At 50.1% G+C, this 26,899-nt stretch overlaps 2 protein-coding genes and 1 pseudogene across 4 annotated transcripts; 2 read left to right on the forward strand and 1 right to left on the reverse strand.

The window, feature by feature from the left end:
• The window catches only part of LOC116406442, a 954,163-nt pseudogene that overhangs the window by 517,353 nt on the left and 409,911 nt on the right, over positions 1–26,899 (reverse strand).
• znf16 (zinc finger protein 16) lies at positions 108–7,019 on the forward strand. 2 transcript variants are annotated; one of them, XM_002942518.5, is made up of 7 exons: positions 108–216; positions 1,025–1,140; positions 1,397–1,537; positions 2,650–2,773; positions 3,297–3,385; positions 4,790–4,859; positions 5,459–7,019. In XM_002942518.5, the coding sequence occupies exons 2-7, from the start codon at positions 1,060–1,062 to the stop codon at positions 6,847–6,849; spliced, it is 1,896 nt and encodes a 631-aa protein (XP_002942564.2). In that variant the 5' UTR covers positions 108–216; positions 1,025–1,059; the 3' UTR covers positions 6,850–7,019. The 2 variants fall into 2 exon arrangements, with proteins under 2 accessions (XP_002942564.2, XP_031752138.1); XM_031896278.1 differs by lacking the exon at positions 108–216 and adding an exon at positions 248–268.
• pold3 (polymerase (DNA-directed), delta 3, accessory subunit) lies at positions 12,013–25,088 on the forward strand. 2 transcript variants are annotated; one of them, XM_031895979.1, is made up of 12 exons: positions 12,013–12,211; positions 14,453–14,508; positions 15,486–15,588; positions 16,525–16,564; positions 16,750–16,882; positions 17,466–17,718; positions 19,001–19,076; positions 22,236–22,380; positions 22,638–22,732; positions 23,266–23,366; positions 23,573–23,651; positions 24,513–25,088. In XM_031895979.1, exons 1-12 carry the CDS (start codon positions 12,155–12,157, stop codon positions 24,716–24,718), a joined length of 1,344 nt encoding a protein of 447 aa, XP_031751839.1. In that variant the 5' UTR covers positions 12,013–12,154; the 3' UTR covers positions 24,719–25,088.

Genomic DNA, 26,899 nt, shown 5'->3' on the forward strand with positions numbered 1-26,899 from the left:
TTCCCCAGGCTGTCAAACTAAAGATTTCTTCATGCGCATGCGCTCCGTGCTGCCCGAAACAAAGATGGCCGCCGTTTTCTACTGTAGAAAGGGGAGGGAGCAACAGTGTGTCACGCCTGTCAACATCCTTTACCTCTGTCGCTGGTTGGTGGCGGCCATTTTTGCTGAGGGTAAAGTGCACTGCTTGGCAACACTATAGAGAAGGCCAGAAAAAAGGTACTAAAGGCGGGAAAATGTTCAGTCAGTGGTGATGGGAATGCAAGGGAGGGTAGGGGCTGGGAATGAATCTGATTAGGGAGGTAGAAAGGGTCAGACAATAAAGGGGGGGCCACATTGGGAAGTAATGGGCTACAGCCTGAGGTTTATGGCAGAAGGGAGGGGGGGGGGGGTGAGAATATTTTCATGGGGAGTTTGGCACAAGGGAGAACTGAGGGAATAAATGGAGGAAGTGGCTGCTGAATGGCTGCCATGATGGTTTCTTATGGGAATAGAGTGTTATTTGGGCTATGAATGTACAAATATATATATATATATATAGAGGGCAGAGGAATATGTGCAGCTGTGTGTGTGTGTATCCTACATGCAGAGATGCACTAAATCCATACAGTCTGTGTGTAGCCATATTCAGAACTGAGTCACAACTAGGGGTGCTGCCATGTTTACTCTCCAAGCTCTGAGTTATATATTAATACCTGAGATACATCCCTGCCCTGCAGGTGTGCAGCGTTTCCAGCTCTTCTACCTAAGGGATTGCAACTGCACTGTGAGAGCTAACAGTGTGGCATCAGGGCAGCCCCCCAGCCTGTATGAACCCCCCCTACATTCAACCCACACCTCAGTGATCCACATTGGCATCCAGTGTCGGCCCATGTATGGCCCTATTTACACTCCCCCCGTAGTAACTGTGACATAAGCCTGTGCCAATTTCTTTTCTACATATGTAATAAATATATAAAGGAAACAAATACCTTCTCCTAATTTCTACTAAAAATACATATTTTATTTTTCCATACTGTATATACAGCTTGGCCCACTTTCTGAAGTGTTCAGAGAGCAATCATGATGGACAGGGACAAAAACCGGGTGACTGAGAAGATCTTGGACCTCACCCTGGAGATTATCTGCCTGCTGACAGGGGAGGTAAGTACCTTTTATCCATTTATCAGGTGGCCAAGATGGCTGCTTGGGTGAGCCCTTACTAGTGACGATGATGCTATTCTCACTTTTGCCCCGGTGCAGTATTATTATGCCTACAGAGTGCTCATGACTTTTGACTAGTTATTAGTTTTAAGGGCTTTCAAATATCTGATTTTTTCCATTGACTTGCTGTTGCTGAAGACGTTCTAAAGTGCACAGTACTGTAAGAGAATTTAGGAGTCTTTTTGCTTACTCCTAGGACTATATTGTTGTGAAGAAGACAGACCATGACCAAGATCTGTGCTTGGCACATCCACTGGCATCACTCATGCAAGAGAAGAAAAAAGACAAGAAGAGCCCAAAGCTAACAGACAAGATCCATAAGAGATCCACTACAGAGGTGACTTTCAGTATTGGACCCCTCATTAGGGCAGTGGCACATGGAGAGATAAGTCATCCCGCGACTAATCTTCGTTGTCAAAGGCGACTAATCACCCCGCAGACTAATCACCCCACTGGCTAGAATGTAAATTGCTGGTGGGATGGCATACGCATTGCTGCAATGTCTTAAAGTCGCCCGAAGATTCCTCTCAAGACAACTTCCCTCCCACTGCCCTTAGGGCTGTGGCACACAGGGAGATCTCCCCGATATGATGCGGTGTTGCGATTGCCAAAGTTGCCTCAACCGTAGCGCCGCGTATGCCATCCCACCGACAATTTACATTGTCGCCGGTGGGATGTCATATTGGGGAGATTAGTCGCCCGCAACAAGGGAGATTTGTCGCGGGCGACTAATCTCCCCGTGTGCCACAGCCCTTAGGGAGAAGACACACAGAGCTAATAGTAGCAGCTACTAAAATAGACAATTCTGATCATTTACTGATAATTGTTTCTATGTGTGTTTTAGCTGGGGCAGTTCTCAGTATTGTCTATGGCAGGGGATTTTTTGGAGTTTAGTAGCTTAGTAGCCCTTAGGGTGAAGACACATGGAGATACTAGTAGCAGCTACTTGTCGTGGCTACTAAAATAGACAGTGCATTTACTGATAATTGTCTCTACGTGTGTTTTAGCAGGGGCAATTCAGTATTATCCATGGCAGGGAATTTTTCTGCATTTAGTAGATGCTACTAAGTAGCTGTGTATCTTCACCCTTATAGTCCAGAGAGTCAGGGATATTAAACCTGATTCTAAAGTGGGAGTGTAGGGAGTCAATTTTATTTTATAGGGAGATGAAAAGAGCACATTTTGTGGGTGGAGGTGCCAAAAAATATAAGAAAGGAGTTTTGAAAGAAGGCGATGGGTTGGCAACAAGTAGTAACGGGTAAGGATGAAGTAGTAGGAAATTATACAATAGGAGGAGAACAGAGGGGCAGTGGGAAGGGTGGCACAGTGATAGTGAAGAAGGAACAGAGGTAGCAGGAAAAAAATTGGGTTGGGCATATTCCAAAAAAGTTAAGAATGAGGTCCCTACAATGACAGCATCTATTGGAACTAATAGTGTGTGTGTTTTAGGTTCCAGCCTATTGTCAGAACAACGGTGCATGTCCCCCAGCAGCGCAGCCGGAACCTTCCAAAAGGAACATGGAACAGTATGAGGATGTTGCCATGGAAAATCAAGAGCCTCTCTGCCCCGGGAGTAAGAGAATTTTCGCTTCAGTGACTTTGTTGTGTAGAAACAGAAAGGCCACTTCCTTTACTGCTGTGCTAATTACTACACAAGGCTTTCATACAGTCTGTCTAAAATGTGCCTTTGCTTCAGATCACCTTTCTAGCCTCCTACTTGGGAGAACAGTGGATGTGGGTGGAAAAGCACTAAGGGGGGCACCACTTAGAGCACTTGTGTCTGGGCCAATGGCTGTGCACCTTGGGCACAAGTAGCAGAGAGCAGTGTTTTAGATTCGGGTGCACCATTAAGGGTGAAGACACAGAGCTACTAGTAGCAGCTACTTGTCGTGGCTACTAAAATAGACAATGCTGATCATTTACTGATAATAGTCTCTACATGTGTTTTAGCAGAGGCAGTTCCCAGTATTGTCTATGGCAAGGTATTTCCTGGGGTTTAGTAGCGACTACTAGTAGCTCAGTGTGTCTTCAACCTAAAATATATAAAGCGCCAATGTCGGTGTCCCTTTAATTGTGTTCATTGTGTAATTATGTAGATATCTGCAGTGCTCCAGAGAGATGCCCTGTGCCCCCATTCCCACAGGCTGGTACAGAGACCAGTGACAGGACTGCGCAGGATTATCAGGTACTAAACTGGAATAATTTTCATAGAAGATTTACTGAATCCATGTTGGACTATAATCCTGTGTTGGACATTAAATTGTAGTTTAAAGGAAACTCTTTTGTGACTCCTGCATTGTAATCTGTTTTTCCCATGGGGCTAGCCATATTCTTCATTTCCCAGGGTGCCACAGCCATGTGACCTGTGCTCTGATAAACTTCACTCACACTTTACTGCTGCGCTGCAAGTTGGAGTGATATCCCCCCACCCCTCACCCCCAGCAGCCGATCAGCAGAACAATGGGAAGGGAGCAAGATAGCAGCTCCCAGTAGGTATCAGAATAGCACTCAATAGTAAGAAATCCAAGTCCGGCTTGGGACTCCTCCAGTTACATGGGAGTAGGAGAAACAATAGGTTAGCTGAAAGCAGTTCTAATGTGTAGCACTGGCTGAAAGCTCAGACTCAGGCACACTTTACTGCTGCGCTGCAAGTTGGAGTGATATCCCCCTCCCCCTCACCCCCAGCAGCCGATCAGCAGAACAATGGGAAGGGAGCAAGATAGCAGCTCCCAGTAGGTATCAGAATAGCACTCAATAGTAAGAAATCCAAGTCCGGCTTGGGACTTCTCCAGTTACATGGGAGTAGGAGAAGCAATAGGTTAGCTGAAAGCAGTTCTAATGTGTAGCGCTGGCTGAAAGCTCAGACTTGGGCACACTTTACTGCTGCGCTGCAAGTTGGAGTGATACCCCCCCCTCACCCCCAGCAGCCGATCAGCAGAACAATGGGAAGGGAGCAAGATAGCAGCTCCCAGTAGGTATCAGAATAGCACTCAATAGTAAGAAATCCAAGTCCGGCTTGGGACTCCTCCAGTTACATGGGAGTAGGAGAAACAATAGGTTAGCTGAAAGCAGTTCTAATGTGTAGCGCTGGCTGAAAGCTCAGACTCAGGCACAAGGCACTGAGATGGCGCCTACACACCAATATTACAGCTACAAATACATTTGTTGGTACAAGAATAAAAGGTTAAATGGCAGAGGGAATTATTTGCTGTGTAACAGTGTCATTTAGAAATAAAAAGTGCCCCATAAATATCAGGGCAGGGTCCCTTTAAACATCTGGTTGAACATACCATCCCTCCTTGCAGAGTTTATCACAGCAACACATCATCCTCAGTGACCAATAGAACCAGAAATTATTAATCCAAGGTGGCAGCCAGGGAGGACAGAAAGCAGGGTTTTTTTTAGACCTGGATATTTACACAATATATCAGAACTTTGCAGATTTATAAGTACCAATCAACAGTTACATAATACCAAATGCTTTGAACACGCCATTAGATTTATGTCTCCTGTAGCAAATGTTCTGTGAATAGTTTGGCCCACTGTATGGGCTCCCCATGATTAATTGGCCTATAATTCTGTATCGCAGGCTGAGCAGGTGGATGTTATATTCCCCCCGCAGTGTAAGAAGGAGGAGATCCCCACAGCTATAAACACAGGTGAGACTAACACTAAATAAAGGGAACAATGGATAGTTTTATCATTTGTTTTTAGGTATGTACCGAATTCACTATTTTTCGATTTGCCCAAATCCTGACTCCTTCGTAAAAGATTTGCCAGGAGCGTGGATTCGGCCAAATCCTGCCGATTTAAAAAAATGAAACTTGGGCGAATCCCAAACCGAATCCTGTATTCAGTGCATCCCTAATTTTTTTTCATGTATTTTCATTTTGATGCACCAAATCCACTATTTTCCAATTCTTCCGAACCCCAAATCCTTCGTAAAAGATTTGTCCGAATACGGAAGGGTTAAAGAGCGCAGCGCGCGGTGAAAAATGTTCAACTTCCGTGTTTGTGTGATAAACAGTCACGTGATTGTACAAATTCGGATCCGGTGTGGCCAGCAGCATGGATTCGACCTTAATCCGAATCCTGCTGAAAAAGGCTGAATCATAAACTGAATCCTAGATTCCGTGCATTATGTCAGAATTCGTTGACATTGGTATTAAACCTGATTAAATATATTACTGCTTTGGGCACGGCTGAAGGCCAATGGGTCTGCAATTCAATTTATTTCATTTTTATTTCTTCCCAACAGGATTTCCGTTCACTTGGGAAGCCAAAATGGAAGCTTTCCACATGCCCTTTTCGGAGTTTTCCATGAATAACAAGAGTGTTCCGCCAAACAGCCAAGCGATAAGGAGTCCTAAGCCAAATCCATTGGGTGACACTCTGAAAACATCCATCAATATTCCTATTAAGAGCCAAACCTTACAGGGAGAAGCTCGTCTCCAGGACCTACCCGCTGACCTAGGCATTCCCTTCCCCCCGAGTTGTAATGAGAAAACCCAAGATGTCTGTGAGCGTCCGGACAGCACCAAGTTCAGTTTGGTGGCAGATCAAATGGACCAGATGGCAGAAAAGTTATATTTGTGTTCCGAGTGCGGCAGTTGCTTTACCAACAACGCCGACCTAGTGGCCCATCAGAGAGTTCACACAGAGGAGAAAGCCTATCTGTGCTACGATTGCGGAACATTTTTCACAAACAGCCCAGATCTTGAAAAGCACAAAAAAGTTCACGCCGATGAAAATTCATCGTCCGAATCAGAATACGCAAAGTGCCCGGCTCAAGTCCCAGCCGCCTATGAGAAAATACAGACTGGGGAGAAACCATTTGCTTGCGCAGAATGTGGCAAATGTTTCACTTGCAGTTTGGAGCTTGGGGCACATCAGAGAGATCACAAAAACGCGTCCGGTTCCGAACTTGAAGCACCGCCGGCTGTTCCGCCGCATCAGCGGATGGAATCCAGGTTGAAAGAATTCGCCTGCTCTAATTGCGGAGAACGTTTCTCCATGAAATCGGAACTGGTGAAGCATCACAGGATTCACGTGGAGCAGAAACCCTTCGCTTGTTCTGAGTGTGGGAAGTGTTTCGGCCAGTTAGCGAGTCTTCAGAGGCACCAGGTCAAGCACGCGGGGGAGGAACCAGGCATCTCTTCTAACCCAGGGGAGCGTCGCAGTGACGGGTCAGATCCGGCTAAACCTGTCCAAATGGAAGCGAACCCCTTTGTCTGCGCTGAATGCGGGGTTGGATTCGCCTCTAGCCCCGAGCTCGTCACGCACGAAATCCTACACATCGCGGAAAAAGAATTCGTTTGCCCCGAGTGCGGAGAATGTTTCGCCAATAATTCTGATCTGACGTCCCATAAAGTCATTCACGCGGGGGCCAACCCGTTCCTCCGTCCCTTGGGCGCAAGAGCCCCGGCCTACAGTTCTGGTTACTTTATAAGCCACGGCGGCGCGGGGGACAAACCGTACGCCTGTTCCGACTGCGGCAAAGGCTTCGCCTATAGGTCGGCCTACCTGAGGCACCAGCGCATTCACACGGGGGAGAAGCCCTTTGTTTGTTCCCAGTGTGGGAAACGCTTTACCCAGAAAATCCATCTTATTACTCATCAGAGGGTTCACAGAAATAATAAGCATTTATAGTCGTGATTTATAATTGGTGGACGTTTATCTTGTTTATATTTGTATTAAATTGTTGCTGTCACAGAGTTACACACACTTATATTTTATTTTGTATTCCCTGTATCAGTGGTCAGTTCCACGTCATCTGTAGTGCAGTGAATTAGAATAGACCTGAGCTATTGTGTTCTACACAACTTGTGTGTTATTTGCAGGTATGTGTCTGTTGTATGTATCTTATTTATAGAGTGTTGACATATTTCTGCAGTACTTTACAGAGATTAGTCATCACTCCCATCAGCCCCTGCCCCAGTGAGCTTACAATCTAAGGTCCCTATCCCATTCCCATCAGTCCCTGCCCCAGTGAGCTTACAATCTAAGGTCCCTATCACATTCCCATCAGTCCCTGCCCCAGTGAGCTTACAATCTAAGGGCCCTATCCCATTCCCATCAGTCCCTGCCCCAGTGAGCTTACAATCTAAGGTCCCTATCACATTCCCATCAGTCCCTGCCCCAGTGAGCTTACAATCTAAGGTCCCTATCACATTCCCATCAGTCCCTGCCCCAGTGAGCTTACAATCTAAGGTCCCTATCACATTCCCATCAGTCTCTGCCCCAGTGAGCTTACAATCTAAGGTCCCTATCCCATTCCCATCAGCCAGTGCCCCAGTGAGCTTACAATCTAAGGTCCCTATCCCATTCCCATCAGCCCCTGCCCCAGTGAGCTTACAATCTAAGGTCCCTATCCCATTCCCATCAGCCCCTGCCCCAGTGAGCTTACAATCTAAGGTCCCTATCCCATTCCCATCAGTCCCTGCCCCAGTGAGCTTACAATCTAAGGTCCCTATCCCATTCCCATCAGTCCCTGCCCCAGTGAGCTTACAATCGAAGGTCCCTATCACATTCCCATCAGCCCCTGCCCCAGTGAGCTTACAATCTAAGGTCCCTATCACATTCCCATCAGTCCCTGCCCCAGTGAGCTTACAATCTAAGGTCCCTATCACATTCCCATCAGTCCCTGCCCCAGTGAGCTTACAATCTAAGGTCCCTATCACATTCCCATCAGTCCCTGCCCCAGTGAGCTTACAATCTAAGGTCCCTATCCCATTCCCATCAGTCCCTGCCCCAGTGAGCTTACAATCTAAGGTCCCTATCCCATTCCCGTCAGCCCCTGCCCCAGTGAGCTTACAATCTAAGGTCCCTATCACATTCCCGTCAGCCCCTGCCCCAGTGAGCTTACAATCTAAGGTCCCTATCCCATTCCCGTCAGCCCCTGCCCCAGTGAGCTTACAATCTAAGGCCCTATCACATTCCCATCAGTCCCTGCCCCAGTGAGCTTACAATCTAAGGTCCCTATCCCATTCCCATCAGTCCCTGCCCCAGTGAACTTACAATCTAAGGCCCTATCACATTCCCATCAGTCCCTGCCCCAGTGAGCTTACAATCTAAGGTGCCTATCGCATTCCCATCAGTCCCTGCCCCAGTGAGCTTACAATCTAAGGCCCTATCACATTCCCATCAGTCCCTGCCCCAGTGAGCTTACAATCTAAGGTGCCTATCGCATTCCCATCAGTCCCTGCCCCAGTGAGCTTACAATCTAAGGTCCCTATCACATTCCCATCAGCCCCTGCCCCAGTGAGCTTACAATCTAAGGTCCCTATCCCATTCCCATCAGCCCCTGCCCCAGTGGAGCTTACAATCTAAGGTCCCTATCCCATTCCCATCAGCCCCTGCCCCAGTGAGCTTACAATCTAAGGTCCCTATCCCATTCCCATCAGTCCCTGCACCAGTGAGCTTACAATCTAAGGTCCCTATCACATTCCCATCAGTCCCTGCCCCAGTGAGCTTACAATCTAAGGTCCCTATCCCATTCCCATCAGCCCCTGCCCCAGTGGAGCTTACAATCTAAGGTCCCTATCCCATTCCCATCAGCCCCTGCCCCAGTGAGCTTACAATCTAAGGTCCCTATCCCATTCCCATCAGTCCCTGCACCAGTGAGCTTACAATCTAAGGTCCCTATCACATTCCCATCAGTCCCTGCCCCAGTGAGCTTACAATCTAAGGTCCCTATCCCATTCCCATCAGCCCCTGCCCCAGTGGAGCTTACAATCTAAGGTCCCTATCACATTCCCATCAGTCCCTGCACCAGTGAGCTTACAATCTAAGGTCCCTATCACATTCCCATCAGTCCCTGCACCAGTGAGCTTACAATCTAAGGTCCCTATCACATTCCCATCAGCCCCTGCCCCAGTGAGCTTACAATCTAAGGCCCCTATCACATTCCCATCAGTCCCTGCCCCAGTGAGCTTACAATCTAAGGCCCCTATCACATTTACACACACTAAGCTCAGTTTAGTCAGAAGCCAATTACCCTGCCTGTATGTATTTGGAGTGTGGGAGGAAACTCATGCAGACACAGGGAGAACATACAAACTCCTTGCAGAGCCCTGGCTGGTATTGAACTCAGGATGCCAGTGTTACAAGGCAGAGGTGCCCATTGAGTGTATAGAAGGCTTGCACTTCGGATAAAAATTCATATGCTTTGTTCCATATTAATCATTAAAAACCAACCTGACGCATTTCATTCACAAGGAACCTACTGTAATTCTAGGCTCTGATACCCTATGGATAAATACATATTTTCCTATCTTATTGCCATTATAAAGCACTAATTGCAAAGTTGGGCTGTTTTCACTGATCTCAGGCTGATTCCACACGGGACTTACAAGGCAAAGGCAAATTATTCAAAAACTATAACAAATAGTTTTTGAATTATTTACCTTCATCTTCTGCATCTTTGCAGCTTTCAAATGGGGGTCACTGACCCCGGCAGCCAAACCCTATTGCTCTGTAAGGCTCCAGTTTTATTGTTATTGTTACTTTTTACATGTACATGTCTAAGCCTTTGGCATAGAGGTGGGGCAGACAGTTACTTTCACTTTCCATTTAGCACTCACTTTCCCCTCCCTCCTCACCATCTAATTGTGCAGCCAATGCATGGGCAGGACATGAGCCCCCCCCCCCATTCTGGCACATACACAAGATTTTGGGGTGACACAAAGCTTCCATTACTAACAGTGCCCACAAAATGGCGCCTCCCCGCTTGCTGTGATTGTGAAATTTCAACACTGAAGGAAACAATTTATATCATTTAGAAAGTGTAAGGGGGGGGGGCACAGGCCTATTGGGTTGTTTATTTGTCCATTTGCAGGTTGGACACTTGACAAGACCCCACCTTTCAACTACTTAGCAGTGGGATGTACTTTCTTGTACAAGTTGTGATTTATATTTACTATATAGTATTGCTTTGTACCCCCGCCCCCGGCAGTGCAATACATGTACAGGTATGTGATCCATTATCCAGAAAGCACTGAATTACGGAAAGCCTGTCTCCCATAGACTCCATTTCAATCAATTCAGATTTTTAAAATTGATTCCCTTTTCTCTGTAATAATAAAACAGTACCTGTACTTGATCCCAACTAAGATATAATTACCCCTTATTGGGGCAGAACAGCCCTATTGGGTTTATTTAATGGTTAAATGATTCCCTTTTCTCTGTAATAATAAAACAGTACCTGTACTTGATCCCAACTAAGATATAATTACCCCTTATTGGGGCAGAACAGCCCTATTGGGTTTATTTAATGGTTAAATGATTCCCTTTTCTCTGTAATAATAAAACAGTACCTGTACTTGATCCCAACTAAGATATAATTACCCCTTATTGGGGCAGAACAGCCCTATTGGGTTTATTTAATGGTTAAATGATTCCCTTTTCTCTGTAATAATAAAACAGTACCTGTACTTGATCCCAACTAAGATATAATTACCCCTTATTGGGGGCAGAACAGCCCTATTGGGTTTATTTAATGGTTAAATGATTCCCTTTTCTCTGTTATAATAAAACAGTACCTGTACTTGATCCCAACTAAGATATAATTACCCCTTATTGGGGGCAGAACAATCCTATTATAGAAATACCCCTTATCCGGAAAATCCCAGGTCCCGAGCATTCTGGATAACGGGTCCCATACCTGTACTATGGATACCAAGTGCTGCTGTAGGCTATAGGGATAAAATTGTTCCAGTTCACATACATTAAAGGAACACTGACATGGGAAAACATCACCCCCAGCAGCCGATCAGCAGAACAATGGGAAGGGAGCAAGATAGCAGCTCCCAGTAGGTATCAGAATAGCACTCAATAGTAAGAAATCCAAGTCCGGCTTGGGACTCCTCCAGTTACATGGGAGTAGGAGAAACAATAGGTTAGCTGAAAGCAGTTCTAATGAGTAGCGCTGGCTGAAAGCTCAGACTCAGGCACACTTTACTGCTGCGCTGCAAGTTGGAGTGATATCCCCCCCCTCACCCCCAGCAGCCAATCAGCAGAACAATGGGAAGGGAGCAAGATAGCAGCTCCCAGTAGGTATCAGAATAGCACTCAATAGTAAGAAATCCAAGTCCGGCTTGGGACTCCTCCAGTTACATGGGAGTAGGAGAAACAATAGGTTAGCTGAAAGCAGTTCTAATGAGTAGCGCTGGCTGAAAGCTCAGACTCAGGCACACTTTACTGCTGCGCTGCAAGTTGGAGTGATATCCCCCCCCCTCACCCCCAGCAGCCAATCAGCAGAACAATGGGAAGGGAGCAAGATAGCAGCTCCCAGTAGGTATCAGAATAGCACTCAATAGTAAGAAATCCAAGTCCGGCTTGGGACTCCTCCAGTTACATGGGAGTAGGAGAAACAATAGGTTAGCTGAAAGCAGTTCTAATGTGTAGCGCTGGCTGAAAGCTCAGACTCAGGCACAAGGCACTGAGATGGCGCCTACACACCAATATTACAGCTACAAATACATTTGTTGGTACAAGAATAGAAGGTTAAATGGCAGAGGGAATTGTTTCTGTGTGACAGTGTCATTTAGAGACAAACAGCCCCATAAATATGAGGGCAGGGTCCCTTTAAACCCCAGGTTTGCCTGTTCAAGCTGTGACTCCATTTCCTACAGATTCCCCCTTGTATCTGCCTGTAAGGGTAAAGTCTGCCTGCCCTATAGAGAGAGCCTGCAGAGGTCCTGCCTCCAGCACATATAGAGTTAACCTTCCCGGCGTGCCTTGCTCTAGTACTGGCACAGGGAAGGGGCGTGTTTATTTCTGTTCCACGTGTGCGCAGCTCGCTTCTCATTGGGCAGCGTCTTTAGCCGCGTCTTCTCTCCGCCAATGATGTTGGTGCTTTTGCGCCTGCGCTCCCCGCTCCCGCTGGCCTCGGTTGTCAGGCGCCAAGTATAGAGAGTAGCTGCGGGTTCCCTGGGGCCGGACCCGGGCGGGAGCTATGGACGAACTGTACCTGGAGAATATCGACGAGCTGGTGGCTGATCAGAATAAGATCGTGAGTTCCGAGCAACTGGGGCTCTCCGGCTCTTCTGAATGGAACCTGCCGTCCCTTCTTATAATAATACCCGGGCCGCTTCTCCCTGGCATGGGCAATTTGGTGGTTTATTCCCCCTTACCCAGATGGGCACCCTGGGGTCATCCCCCCCCACCCACCCAGATGTGCACCCTGGGGTCATCCCCCCCCCACCCACCCAGATGTGCACCCTGGGGTCATCCCCCCCCCACCCACCCAGATGTGCACCCTGGGGTCATCCCCCCCCCACCCACCCAGATGTGCACCCTGGGGTCATCCCCCCCCCCACCCCACCCAGATGGGCACCCTGGGGTCATCCCCCCCCCTACCCAGATGGGCACCCTGGGGTCATCCCCCCCCCCCCGGGCCCCCCTACCCAGATGGGCACCCTGGGGTCATCCCCCCCCTACCCAGATGGGCACCCTGGGGTCACCCCCCCTACCCAGATGGGCACCCTGGGGTCACCCCCCCCTACCCAGATAGGCACCCTGGGGTCATCCCCCCCTACCCAGATGGGCACCCTGGGGTCATCCCCCCCTACCCAGATGGGCACCCTGGGGTCACCCCCCCCCTACCCAGATAGGCACCCTGGGTCATCCCCCCCCCCTACCCAGATGGGCACCCTGGGGTCATCCCCCCCCCCCTACCCAGATGGGGACCCTGGGGTCACCCCTACCCAGATAGGCACCCTGGGGTCATCCCCCCCCTACCCAGATGGGCACCCTGGGGTCATCCCCCCCCCCTACCCAGATGGGGACCCTGGGGTCACCCCCCCCTACCCAGATAGGCACCCTGGGGTCATCCCCCCCCCACCCAGATAGGCACCCTGGGGTCATCCCCCCCCCACCCAGATAGGCACCCTGGGGTCATCCCCCCCCACCCAGATAGGCACCCAGGGGTCATCCCCCCCCCCCACCACCCATATAGGCACCCTGGGGTCATCCCCTACCCAGATGGGCACCCTGGGGTCATCCCCCCCTTACCCAGATGGGGACCCTGGGGTCACCCCCCCCCCTACCCAGATGGGGACCCTGGGGTCACCCCCCCCCTACCCAGATGGGGACCCTGGGGTCATCCCCCCCTACCCAGATGGGGACCCTGGGGTCATCCCCCCCCTTACCCAGATGGGCACCCTGGGGTCACCCCCCCCCTACCCAGATGGGGACCCTGGGGTCATCCCCCCCTTACCCAGATGGGGACCCTGGGGTCATCCCCCCCCTTACCCAGATGGGCACCCTGGGGTCATCCCCCCCTTACCCAGATGGGGACCCTGGGGTCATCCCCCCCTACCCAGATGGGGACCCTGGGGTCATCCCCCCCTACCCAGATGGGGACCCTGGGGTCATCCCCCCCTTACCCAGATGGGGACCCTGGGGTCACCCCCCCCCTACCCAGATGGCACCCTGGGGTCATCCCCCCCCACCCAGATAGGCACCCTGGGGTCATCCCCCCCCCCCCACCCAGATAGGCACCCTGGGGTCATCCCCCCCCCCCCACCCAGATAGGCACCCTGGGGTCATCCCCCCCCCACCCAGATAGGCACCCTGGGGTCATCCCCCCCCCCCCCACCCAGATGGGCACCCTGGGGTCATCCCCCCCCCCCACCCAGATGGGCACCCTGGGGTCATCCCCCCCCCCACCCAGATGGGCACCCTGGGGTCACCCCCCCCCTACCCAGATGGGCACCCTGGGGTCACCCCCCCTACCCAGATGGGCACCCTGGGGTCACCCCCCCTACCCAGATGGGCACCCTGGGGTCACCCCCCCCCTACCCAGATGGGCACCCTGGGGTCACCCCCTTACCCAGATGGGGACCCTGGGGTCATCCCCCCCTTACCCAGATGGGGACCCTGGGGTCATCCCCCCCTTACCCAGATGGGGACCCTGGGGTCATCCCCCCCCTACCCAGATGGGGACCCTGGGGTCATCCCCCCCCCCACCCAGATGGGAACGATGGGGTCTTCCCATAATTCCTTGCATGACCCTTATAATGTTGCATTTGGAACAGGGCCCCAATCTGGTTTTTGGCCAGTTTTGGTCACCTCTGGTTCAGGGGTTGGGTCAGTACAAATGCAGTGAGACCCAGGCAGTCCCTGTTGTGTTACTGAGCCAATGGGCTGCCGGTATTTCAGCCTCATTATCCCTCTAGCCCCGCCCATCTGTATCGCTATGTATCATACTGACTTGCCCCGACTGACGCCATTCTCTCTGCTTGCGTTACAGGTGACGTACAAATGGCTGAGCCACACGCTGGGCGTCCATGTTAACCTGGCGAAACAGTGAGTACTGCCCCCCCCCCCTTGCTTCCCATTGGGGCCTCACTGCGAATATCCCCCCATTTACAAAAATGCATACATATTTTTTTATATTTCATTTTGAAATGTCCCATGGGGCTAGCCATATTCTTCATTTCCCAGGGTGCCACAGCCATGTGACCTGTGCTCTGATAAACTTCACTCACACTTTACTGCTGCGCTGCAAGTTGGAGTGATATCCCCCCCCCCTCACCCCCAGCAGCCGATCAGCAGAACAATGGGAAGGGAGCAAGATAGCAGCTCCCAGTAGGTATCAGAATAGCACTCAATAGTAAGAAATCCAAGTCCGGCTTGGGACTCCTCCAGTTACATGGGAGTAGGAGAAACAATAGGTTAGCTGAAAGCAGTTCTAATGTGTAGCGCTGGCTGAAAGCTCAGACTCAGGCACACTTTACTGCTGCGCTGCAAGTTGGAGTGATATCCCCCCCCCCTCACCCCCAGCAGCCGATCAGCAGAACAATGGGAAGGGAGCAAGATAGCAGCTCCCAGTAGGTATCAGAATAGCACTCAATAGTAAGAAATCCAAGTCCGGCTTGGGACTCCTCCAGTTACATGGGAGTAGGAGAAACAATAGGTTAGCTGAAAGCAGTTCTAATGTGTAGCGCTGGCTGAAAGCTCAGACTCAGGCACACTTTACTGCTGCGCTGCAAGTTGGAATGATATCCCCCCCCTCACCCCCAGCAGCCGATCAGCAGAACAATGGGAAGGGAGCAAGATAGCAGCTCCCAGTAGGTATCAGAATAGCACTCAATAGTAAGAAATCCAAGTCTGGCTTGGGACTCCTCCAGTTACATGGGAGTAGGAGAAACAATATGTTACAATATGTATATTGGGGGGGGGGGGGTTTAAGGGGGTAACAACCCCCTGCATTATCATATCCTGCATATATCTCTGTGCTGAGCCCCTGGGGGTGTCTCTCTCACGTACCTGTGCCCCCGCAGGATGCTGTACGACTACGTGACAAGGAAGCGGAAGGAAAATGGCAACGCACAGGTGCACGTTACTTACCTGGTGACCGGGAAATGTCTGCAGGACGGTTACCCTGTGAGTATGGGCAGCGCGTGTAATGGGCGGGTATTGGCCACTCCCCCTCTCACTGGCACAGAGATCTTTGGGGTTCAAGCCCTACTTTTCTATCTGCTTTTGGGTCAGGAGACCGTGATTATGTGGAAGTGTTCTCATTGGGCCGCAGGTATTGGAATATTTTTCTTCCAAATTTTTGCAGCTTTCAAATGGGGGTCACTGACCCCGGCAGCCAAACCCTATTGCTCTGTGAGGCTCCAGTTTTATTGTTATTGTTACTTTTTATTCCTTATCTTTCTATTCAGCCCCTCCCCTATTCATATACCAGTCTCTCATTCAAACCACTTCCTGGTTGCTAAGGTAATTCGGACCCTAGCAACCAGATAGCTGCTGAAACTCCAAACTGGAGAGCTGCTGAATTAAATTGAAATAACTACACGTAATAAAAAATGTAGACCAATTGCAAATCGTCTTAGGATATTACTCTCTACATCCTACTAACAGTTAATGCAGGTGAAAAACCCCTTTAAAATTGTGACTTTTCATCACTTGAACACGTGAGCTGACAATCTGTCTCCGCTCTCTGCGCATTAACCCCTTTGTGACCTAATTTGGATTTGTTTTGGGATTTGGCCAAATCTTTCAGGCAGGATTTGGTGTTTGGGCAAATTCCCACATAGTGGATTCAGTTCAGGGCGCAGTGTCCTAGTTACCCAGTCCCTAGTGGGCAGTTTTGTTCACTCCCCGCCCCTGTAAGTGACCAATGGCCAAGTCTGGGCCCCGACACAACAAAAAGTCTACGTAGAACATATATCCCACAGCGCCTGGAGAGCCGGACTGATCGGGAACGTTCAATAAATCTAGGCCAAGTGTGTCATTTCCTGTTCCAGTGCTGTTATTCGCTGTCGCTGGTGCATTGTGGGATTGCGGCTAACGCTCTGCCTTTTCCTCTTTCAGTTTCACAAAGTGGCCGTAGTGAAGGAGGAGAAGCTTGCAGGTAAGTGGGTATCAGTTTCAGCCTCGGGCCTACAGCTAAACCCCACTTGTTAGGCCGGGGCTGGCAGTCGGGTCATAATGGGGCCTGTGCAGTCCTACAGGATGTTACCCCCCCCCCATAAGGGCAGCCAAACTGATCCCAAAGTTCAGCCTAAATCCTTATTGTTTTTTCTCTCTGTCCCACAGCCACTAAGTCTAAGCTTGCGGAGGTTGCCAGCGTCCATGTGTATAGCATCCAGAAAGCGGCTCTGAAGGACTGCGCTCCCCTCTTCAACACTGACTATGATATCATCAAGAACAACCTGCACAACTGCAACAAGTACGTGTGTCCTCTCCCCGGGGCTACAGATACATAGAAACATTGGGGTAACTCACCCTGCTATAGTTCCAGGGGTACCCAGGGCACAAATAAGCACTCACCCCAAATCCCCCCCTAACTGGCCTTCAGGCTGGGCCCCCTTAGCCCATAACAAGGTTACAGATATATAGAAACATTGGGGTAACAGTCACCCCGCTATAGTTCCAGGGGTACCCAGGGCACAAATAAGCACTCACCCCAAATCCCCCCCTAACTGGCCTTCAGGCTGGGCCCCCTTAGCCCATAACAAGGTTACAGATATATAGAAACATTGGGGTAACAGTCACCCCGCTATAGTTCCAGGGGTACCCAGGGCACAAATAAGCACTCACCCCAAATCCCCCCCTAACTGGCCTTCAGGCTGGGCCCCCTTAGCCCATAACAAGGTTACAGATATATAGAAACATTGGGGTAACAGTCACCCTGCTATAGTTCCAGGGGTACCCATGAATGCTTAGGGGTACAGGGGTGTATCTGCCCCTGGGGGGGGTATATACAGACAGGTATACAGTCGGTTTCCCATTGAATCCCTATGTGCCTGTAGGTTTAGTGCCATTCAGTGCCCAGAGGCCGTGCCCAGGTCCCCAGAGGAAATCTCCCAGCTCCTAAAAGCAAACGCCCAACCAACCGGAGAAGCAAATGTTACAGCGAAACCTGCAATCAACGGGCACATTGCTGCCCCCGCCCCAAAGCCCACATCCAAGCAGCCTAAAGGCATTATGGGAATGTTTTCCCAACAAGCTGTCAAACAGCAGGAAACGCAGAAGGAAAGCAAAGCCGATGCCAAGGAACCAGCAGTAAGTTCTCTCTGATATGTCTGTGCTGCTTGTGCTCTCAATCTTCTATGTGCAATTGCCTGTGTACTTATACTGCTAGGGGTGCTAGCACCCATAACTTACTTATGCCCTGAGCTATCAGGGTGTGCAGCCAATAGAAACAATTGGATCTGGTATTTGGGGGGAGAAGATGCTGCACTGTGGGGTTATTGCATTTAAAATATTCACTATCATACTGCATAAAGGGCAAATAAACCCGTTTGTTCCAGCAATATTTGGATCAGATAGGATCCTTGGTATCCAGGCAGACTTAATTCAAATGTCAATGTCGCCAAGCAACCTAAGGCACAAAATTTATTGATCATATTATTTTGTTGCTGCTCTGAAATCTGAATATTCCAATAATAGTTCTTTTCAGAATCTTTTGGAATCAATAAAGGTACAGCAGCTGCAGTTCCCAAAATGGACAGCAGGGGTCATCCAAACCGCACTATATTGCATAGACTGGCACTATACCGGTAGTTACTCATTGAGCAATAATAAGGTTATTTAGATATAAAATAGCGCAACAGTACAAGACGGGGCCCCCATGCATATAACATAGAGCATTAAGCTAGAGCCTTGAGTTTTAGTTCTACTTTAAAGGGGATACAAACCCTGCTGCCCAGCGCGGCTCAACCCAACGTTACTCAGTTGTTACTGGGCTACAAATCCCACAATAATGTAACATATAATGAAGCTTGGGGCATGCTGGGAGCTGTAGTCCAGCAACATCAGGGCTGTATTCTTAAAGCAATATTGCCCAATAAAACTTTCCCCCAAATCCCCACAGCCAGCGACTGCTTTAACATGCGAAAAATCCTCCAATGAGAATCCCAGCTGATGTGAGTAAATCCGGCTCCCTGTTCTCTGTTCCTGCAATTGGAGTTGGGAGCAATAAGCACAGTTTCCCAGCACTGAACAAGTCTGTCCCTTTATCCCCATGTCTGATTCCTGTGCCATATAATGAGGGGAGAAAATGCCATCATTATCTCTATATGTAAGGTACCAGCAAGGGGCCTGACACAGTGCTGGGAATCAGCATTCTCACTGGGCAGTTCTTTTGCATTTATAATCAACTTATTTATCAGTACAATTCTCATTGGGGAATTTCCTTGCATCTATAATGATGGTTTTTGGCAGCTTCTATAGCAACACTAGGGGGCGCCGTGGGGCAGAGTCATGGCTGGGTTTACTTAGCCTTTAAGCTGAAAGTCTGATTTCGGACGCCCCGTTTTACCTGCTGAACTCTCTCCCCGTGTAGGCGACGGCATCGAGTGGCAAAGCCCCTGCCAAGGCGCAGACTGTGAACAACTTCTTTGGGAAAGCGGCTTCATTAAGTGAGTTGGGATCCACGTGCTAGGCCACACGTAGGCAAGTTATGGCAGAACTACAACTCTCACATCTGACAGTGCAGTGCTGGAAGTTGTAGTTCTGCGTCAGAAGAGAATGAATGTTTCCTTAACCCTTTAATAAGCTCTCCAGCACTAATTACACCCCCACTAGTTAATTAGATTAATGATACACCAGTCAGGCTTATAGGGACCTCTGACCCCGAGTACAAGCAGATAGGCCTTGCCTACCGGGAATTATACCGACTGGAATTCTCACCAGTGACCCCCACTAAGTAGGAATCATGTGACTAATGGGGGGAAGTAGATGGGCCCTGTGTACCAGGAAAGATACTAGTATAGGGGGCTCACCCCCCTGAGCTGGGGTCACATGACTGGGGGAAGGAAGTAGATGGGCCCTGTGTATTAGTATAGGGGGCTCACCCCCCTGAGCTGGGGTCACATGACTGGGGGAAGGAAGTAGATGGGCCCTGTGTATTAGTATAGGGGGCTCACCCCACTGAGTTGGGGTCACATGACTGGGGGAAGGAAGTAGATGGGCCCTGTGTATTAGTATAGGGGGCTCACACCCCTGAGTTGGGGTCACATGACTGGGGGAAGGAAGTAGATGGGCCCTGTGTATTAGTATAGGGGGCTCACACCCCTGAGTTGGGATCACATGACTGGGGGAAGGAAGTAGATGGGCCCTGTGTATTAGTATAGGGGGCTCACCCCCCTGAGTTGGGATCACATGACTGGGGGAAGGAAGTAGATGGGCCCTGTGTATTAGTATAGGGGGCTCACCCCCCTGAGCTGGGGTCACATGACTGGGGGAAGGAAGTAGATGGGCCCTGTGTATTAGTATAGGGGGCTCACACCCCTGAGCTGGGGTCACATGACTGGGGGAAGGAAGTAGATGGGCCCTGTGTATTAGTATAGGGGGCTCACCGCACTGAGTTGGGGTCACATGACTGGGGGAAGGAAGTAGATGGGCCCTGTGTATTAGTATAGGGGGCTCACCGCACTGAGCTGGGGTCACATGACTGGGGGAAGGAAGTAGATGGGCCCTGTGTATTAGTATAGGGGGCTCACCGCACTGAGTTGGGGTCACATGACTGGGGGAAGGAAGTAGATGGGCCCTGTGTATTAGTATAGGGGGCTCACACCCCTGAGCTGGGGTCACATGACTGGGGGAAGGAAGCAGATGGGCCCTGTGTATTAGTATAGGGGGCTCACCGCACTGAGTTGGGGTCACATGACTGGGGGAAGGAAGTAGATGGGCCCTGTGTATAGTATAGGGGGCTCACACCCCTGAGCTGGGGTCACATGACTGGGGGAAAGAAGTACATGGGCCCTGTGTAACAGTATAGGGGGCTCACACCCCTGAGCTGGGGTCACATGACTGGGGGAAGGAAGTAGATGGGCCCTGTGTATTAGTATAGGGGGCTCACCCCCCTGAGCTGGGGTCACATGACTGGGGGAAGGAAGTAGATGGGCCCTGTGTATTAGTATAGGGGGCTCACACCCCTGAGCTGGGGTCACATGACTGGGGGAAGGAAGTAGATGGGCCCTGTGTATTAGTATAGGGGGCTCACACCCCTGAGCTGGGGTCACATGACTGGGGGAAGGAAGTAGATGGGCCCTGTGTAATAGTATAGGGGGCTCACCCCCCTGAGCTGGGGTCACATGACTGGGGGAAGGAAGTAGATGGGCCCTGTGTAATAGTATAGGGGGCTCACCCCCCTGAGCTGGGGTCACATGACTGGGGGAAGGAAGTAGATGGGCCCTGTGTATTAGTATAGGGGGCTCACCCCCCTGAGTTGGGATCACATGACTGGGGGAAGGAAGTAGATGGGCCCTGTGTATTAGTATAGGGGGCTCACCCCCCTGAGCTGGGGTCACATGACTGGGGGAAGGAAGTAGATGGGCCCTGTGTATTAGTATAGGGGGCTCACCCCCCTGAGCTGGGACCACATGACTGGGGGAAGGAAGTAGATGGGCCCTGTGTATTAGTATAGGGGGCTCACCCCCCTGAGTTGGGATCACATGACTGGGGGAAGGAAGTAGATGGGCCCTGTATATTAGTATAGGGGGCTCACCCCCCTGAGTTGGGATCACATGACTGGGGGAAAGAAGTAGATGGGCCCTGTGTATTAGTATAGGGGGCTCACCCCCCTGAGTTGGGATCACATGACTGGGGAAGGAAGTAGATGGGCCCCTGTGTATTAGTATAGGGGGCTCACCCCCCTGAGTTGGGATCACATGACTGGGGAAGGAAGTAGATGGGCCCTGTGTATTAGTATAGGGGGCTCACCCCCCTGAGTTGGGATCACATGACTGGGGGAAGGAAGTAGATGGGCCCTGTGTATTAGTATAGGGGGCTCACCCCCCTGAGTTGGGATCACATGACTGGGGGAAGGAAGTAGATGGGCCCTGTGTATTAGTATAGGGGGCTCACCCCCCTGAGTTGGGATCACATGACTGGGGGAAGGAAGTAGATGGGCCCTGTGTAATAGTATAGGGGGCTCACCCCCCTGAGCTGGGGTCACATGACTGGGGGAAGGAAGTAGATGGGCCCTGTTTATTAGTATAGGGGGCTCACCCCCCTGAGTTGGGGTCACATGACTGGGGGAAGGAAGTAGATGGGCCCTGTGTATTAGTATAGGGGGCTCACACCCCTGAGTTGGGATCACATGACTGGGGGAAGGAAGTACTTGGGCCCTGTGTATTAGTATAGGGGGCTCACCCCCCTGAGCTGGGGTCACATGACTGGGGGAAGGAAGTACATGGGCCCTGTGTATTAGTATAGGGGGCTCACCCCCCTGAGCTGGGGTCACATGACTGGGGGAAGGAAGTACATGGGCCCTGTGTATTAGTATAGGGGGCTCACACCCCTGAGTTGGGATCACATGACTGGGGGAAGGAAGTACTTGGGCCCTGTGTAATAGTATAGGGGGCTCACCCCCCTGAGTTGGGGTCACATGACTGGGGGAAGGAAGTAGATGGGCCCTGTGTATTAGTATAGGGGGCTCACACCCCTGAGTTGGGATCACATGACTGGGGGAAGGAAGTACATGGGCCCTGTGTACCAGGAAAGATACTAGTGGGAAAGTGGATAGAATGTTAATGAAAGTTGAAGAATAATTGCGGCGTAACGCTGGTTTGTAGGCAAAATGAAAGAATCTGCTAATGAAGCCATTAAAGAAGAGAAAGCTGCATTGGTGCCCCCCGCCCCAGTCACCGCCGAGCCCCCAGCGGCTAAACCTGTTAAAGCTACAGAGCCAGCAAAAGCCCCGGCTAAAGAGAAGAAAAGGTAAGGAAAGGGTAATTAAAGGAGGTATTACCCATGATGCCTTGCTGTATTATGCCGACCATCTGGTTTACTCCCAGTGAGAAATATCCGCCCTCCCCTATAGCTATACTATTACTGGGAATGGGAGGAGCCTGGCAAATGCTCCACCCGCTACTGTTTGTAACATCGGCCATATTAATTGAGAGCTCCGCCCACAAAGGTGCGTATTTTTGAGCCTAATAAATAAAACGGGGTTCCATGTTCCTCTCTCCTTACAGGGGGAAGCGAGCGGAAATGTCCGACAGTGACGAGGAGAAGGTGGTGAAGAAGAGGAGGAGGATTAAGCAGCCCACGAGCGACAGCGAGGATGAGGGTACGGGGCATCTATTGGGGGGCGTGCCATTGGCTTCACTGGATCTCATTCTTTCCCAGGATCCCTGTGTCGCAAATGGAAGTAGTATGGCTATCGAGGGGTAAATGTGTGTCTGGATTTGGCCGCCCCAAGCTCGGCCGTGTGACTTGGGCAGTTTCACTTGGCCGATTGCCATTCTGAGACAATTTGCAGTTGGTCTTCATTTTTTATTTGCGGGTTTTGAATTATTTAGCTTTTTGTCCGGTGGCTCTCCAGTTTGGAATTTCAGGGGCTATCTGGTTGCTAGGGGCCAATTTAACCTAGCAACCAAGTAGTGGTTTATAAGGGAGATAGGGATATGAATAGGGGAGGGGCTAAATAGAAAGACAAGTAATCAATGTTACAATAACAATAAAACTAGAGCCTCAGAGCAATCGTATTATAGTTGCCGGGGTCAGCGACCCCCATTTGAAAGCTGCCCTTTAATAAATGACGCACTGTTTGCATGAAGGGTTGAGGAATTTATCATCACGAATGATTTCTTTATTTTGCAGATGGGCCCCCTCCCTGCGAGATAAAAACGCCTTCTCCTCCTCCTCCCTCGCCCCCGGCTCCCGCGCTTGTCCCGAAGTCCGAGGCCGACTCCCAACCCCAGGTACCGAACTGACAGCTGCACTTGGCCTTTAATAATAGGGACAGCGACATCCAATACTGTGGCCCCTCCCACTTCTACGCCCAGCAGTGCCCCTAGCATTCGTATGGGAGCAAGTGGCGCTAAATACCCACCTACCCCCAACTCACTGGCCTGAACTTGTATACGTTTGTGTTCTGATATGTAACTGACACCCCAATTCTCCTTAGCAACAGCCCGGGGGTAAGAGGAGGAAGAGAAGGCGAGTATTAAAGTCCACAACATTCATGGATGAAGAAGGCAGCATTGGTAAGATGTGTTGTCTTGTACTGAAATATAGTATCTGATCTCAACTGTAAGCAGCAGTCCTGCCCTGCTTTATGGCTGAGATTCTAGCTATCTGTATAACAGAGCATTCTGTCACAGTGGCACAGATCCTATCTGATCCCCCCATTGTAAGCAGCAGTCCTGCCCTGCTTTATGGCTGAGATTCTAGCTATCTGTATAACAGAGCATTCTGTCACAGTGGCACAGATCCTATCTGATCCCCCCCATTGTAAGCAGCAGTCCTGCCCTGCTTTATGGCTGAGATTCTAGCTATCTGTATAACAGAGCATTCTGTCACAGTGGCACAGATCCTATCTGATCCCCCCCATTGTAAGCAGCAGTCCTGCCCTGCTTTATGGCTGAGATTCTAGCTATCTGTATAACAGAGCATTCTGTCACAGTGGCACAGATCCTATCTGATTCCCCCCATTGTAAGCAGCAGTCCTGCCCTGCTTTATGGCTGAGATTCTAGCTATCTGTATAACAGAGCATTCTGTCACAGTGGCACAGATCCTATCTGATCCCCCCATTGTAAGCAGCAGTCCTGCCCTGCTTTATGGCTGAGATTCTAGCTATCTGTATAACAGAGCATTCTGTCACAGTGGCACAGATCCTATCTGATCCCCCCATTGTAAGCAGCAGTCCTGCCCTGCTTTATGGCTGAGATTCTAGCTATCTGTATAACAGAGCATTCTGTCACAGTGGCACAGATCCTATCTGATCCCCCCATTGTAAGCAGCAGTCCTGCCCTGCTTTATGGCTGAGATTCTAGCTATCTGTATAACAGGGCAGTTATACAATATACATTGCAGTGACTTTCTTTGCTATTCCCGCTCCTCACAGTGACAGAGAAGGCCTATGTGAGTGAGTCTTGCACTGACAGTGAGGAGGAGTTCACCAAACCCAAACCGGCGGCTGCCCACAAACCATCAGTTATGGGAGGAGCAAAACACGAGAGCAAATCGGAGGCAAAATCCTCTAAAAAGACCTCGGTGGCGAGTAAAGGCACCAAGCAAGCCTCCATCATGGGGTTCTTCCAGAAGAAGTGAGGGGGCCGCACCGTGACTGTATTTTCTATAGACTCCCCCCGTCTCATTGTAGCAGCGGGTAACGAGGAGGAGGGGGGAATTTTTACCGGTAAGTTCCTTGTATAGAAACAGAACCCCTCCCCCCAAGCCTGACCCAGGAGGAGACTGTAATACGGATCAGACCATTGGTTTTATATCGCTGTGTCCTTCCCTCGTTGCTCCGATTGGCTCCAAATCAACTGTTTGTGGCTCTTGGTTATAAAGAGCCAATTACGTGGCTGTTACTCACATACAGGACTTGGGGTCCCTCCATAAACTCCCAGGACTCACAGCGGGACCCCCCGACTGAGCGCTTGTTATAAATAAATAAACGTTGTTATGTTATTCTGAATTTCTCACGTTTCATTTACTGGACAGCGGCCAAAGGGACCAACATTATACTCAACTGAATGTGGGGCTCATCCTCCCCACCCCCAATGTATCACTCATTCCCCCTCTCTTGGTAGGGAATCCCATAACCTGACTGCCCTTACAGTAAGGAACCCCTTCCTATGCTGATGGTGAGATCCCCTTTCCTCCCCACCCCCAATGTATCACTCATTCCCCCTCTCTTGGTAGGGAATCCCATAACCTGACTGCCCTTACAGTAAGGAACCCCTTCCTATGCTGATGGGGAGATCCCCTTTCCTCCCCACCCCCAATGAATCCCTCATTTCCCCTCTCTTGGTAGGGAATCCCATAACCTGACTGTCCTTACAGTAAGGAACCCCTTCCTATGCTGATAGTGAGATCCCCTTTCCTCCCCACCCCCAATGTATCACTCATTCCCCCTCTCTTGGTAGGGAACCCCATAACCTGACTGCCCTTACAGTAAGGAACCCCTTCCTATGCTGATGGGGAGATCCCCTTTCCTCCCCACCCCCAATGAATCACTCATTCCCCCTCTCTTGGTAGGGAATCCCATAACCTGACTGTCCTTACAGTAAGGAACCCCTTCCTATGCTGATGGTGAGATCCCCTTTCCTCCCCACCCCCAATGTATCACTCATTTCCCCTCTCTTGGTAGGGAACCCCATAACCTGACTGCCCTTACAGTAAGGAACTCCTTCCTATGCTGATGGGGAGATCCCCTTTCCTCCCCACCCCCAATGAATCACTCATTCCCCCTCTCTTGGTAGGGAATCCCATAACCTGACTGTCCTTACAGTAAGGAACCCCTTCCTATGCTGATGGGGAGATCCCCTTTCCTCCCCACCCCCAATGAATCACTCATTCCCCCTCTCTTGGTAGGGAATCCCATAACCTGACTGTCCTTACAGTAAGGAACCCCTTCCTATGCTGATGGTGAGATCCCCTTTCCTCCCCACCCCCAATGTATCACTCATTCCCCCTCTCTTGGTAGGGAACCCCATAACCTGACTGCCCTTACAGTAAGGAACCCCTTCCTATGCTGATGGTGAGATCCCCTTTCCTCCCCACCCCCAATGTATCACTCATTTCCCCTCTCTTGGTAGGGAATCCCATAACCTGACTGCCTTTATTGTGTGTACAAGTAGTTTACCTAGACAAGCAGGATTTCTGTCCCTGCAATATGCCTGTAGGAACACTAGGGGGCAGTAGAATATCTTTGAGAAACACAGGCTGTGTTAATTTGGTTGAAAATATCACAAATAGTCTTTTTCATCACTAATAGAAGAACATTGTTTTCATTTCTGTTTTCAAAATCCAAACCTTTTTTGCTTTGTGTCAAATTGGGAGTTATTTAGACTGCCATAAGAATTTACCAATTTCTATGTAAAATTGCCAGTATACCCTATAATTTCCCTGCTGAATTTTATGTTATCTCTCTGTACAGGCCATGGGCAAACTTAGGGGGCTGTTCCTGCTGAATTGTGCTTAGTACAGGGGAATCCCTATGTGCCATAGTTTTATGGTATCTCTCTGTACAGGCTATGAGCAAACTTAGGGGGCTGTTCCTGCTGAATTGTGCTTAGTACAGGGGAATCCCTATGTGCCATAGTTTTATGGTATCTCTCTGTACAGGCTATGAGCAAACTTAGGGGGCTGTTCCTGCTGAATTGTGGTTCCTACTGCAAGTGTCAGACTAACTAATGGTGCGGGGCTGAGGAGGTGCAACACATTAGTAATACAATGTGAACTATAGCGGGGTGACTGTTACCCCAATGTTTCAATATATCTGTA

This window comes from Xenopus tropicalis, chromosome 2 (genome assembly GCF_000004195.4).
Source record: "Xenopus tropicalis strain Nigerian chromosome 2, UCB_Xtro_10.0, whole genome shotgun sequence".
Taxonomy (NCBI): domain Eukaryota; kingdom Metazoa; phylum Chordata; class Amphibia; order Anura; family Pipidae; genus Xenopus; species Xenopus tropicalis.

Coding starts and splice junctions, on each gene's coding strand:
- znf16 (XM_002942518.5), top strand. CDS start 1,060: ATGATGGACAGGGACAAAAACCGGGTGACTGAGAAGATCTTGGACCTC. Junction 1,141..1,396: donor TCTGCCTGCTGACAGGGGAG/GTAAGTACCTTT, acceptor GCTTACTCCTAG/GACTATATTGTTGTGAAGAA. Junction 3,386..4,789: donor GGACTGCGCAGGATTATCAG/GTACTAAACTGG, acceptor TCTGTATCGCAG/GCTGAGCAGGTGGATGTTAT.
- pold3 (XM_031895979.1), top strand. CDS start 12,155: ATGGACGAACTGTACCTGGAGAATATCGACGAGCTGGTGGCTGATCAG. Junction 23,367..23,572: donor AGGCCGACTCCCAACCCCAG/GTACCGAACTGA, acceptor AATTCTCCTTAG/CAACAGCCCGGGGGTAAGAG. Junction 23,652..24,512: donor GGATGAAGAAGGCAGCATTG/GTAAGATGTGTT, acceptor CGCTCCTCACAG/TGACAGAGAAGGCCTATGTG.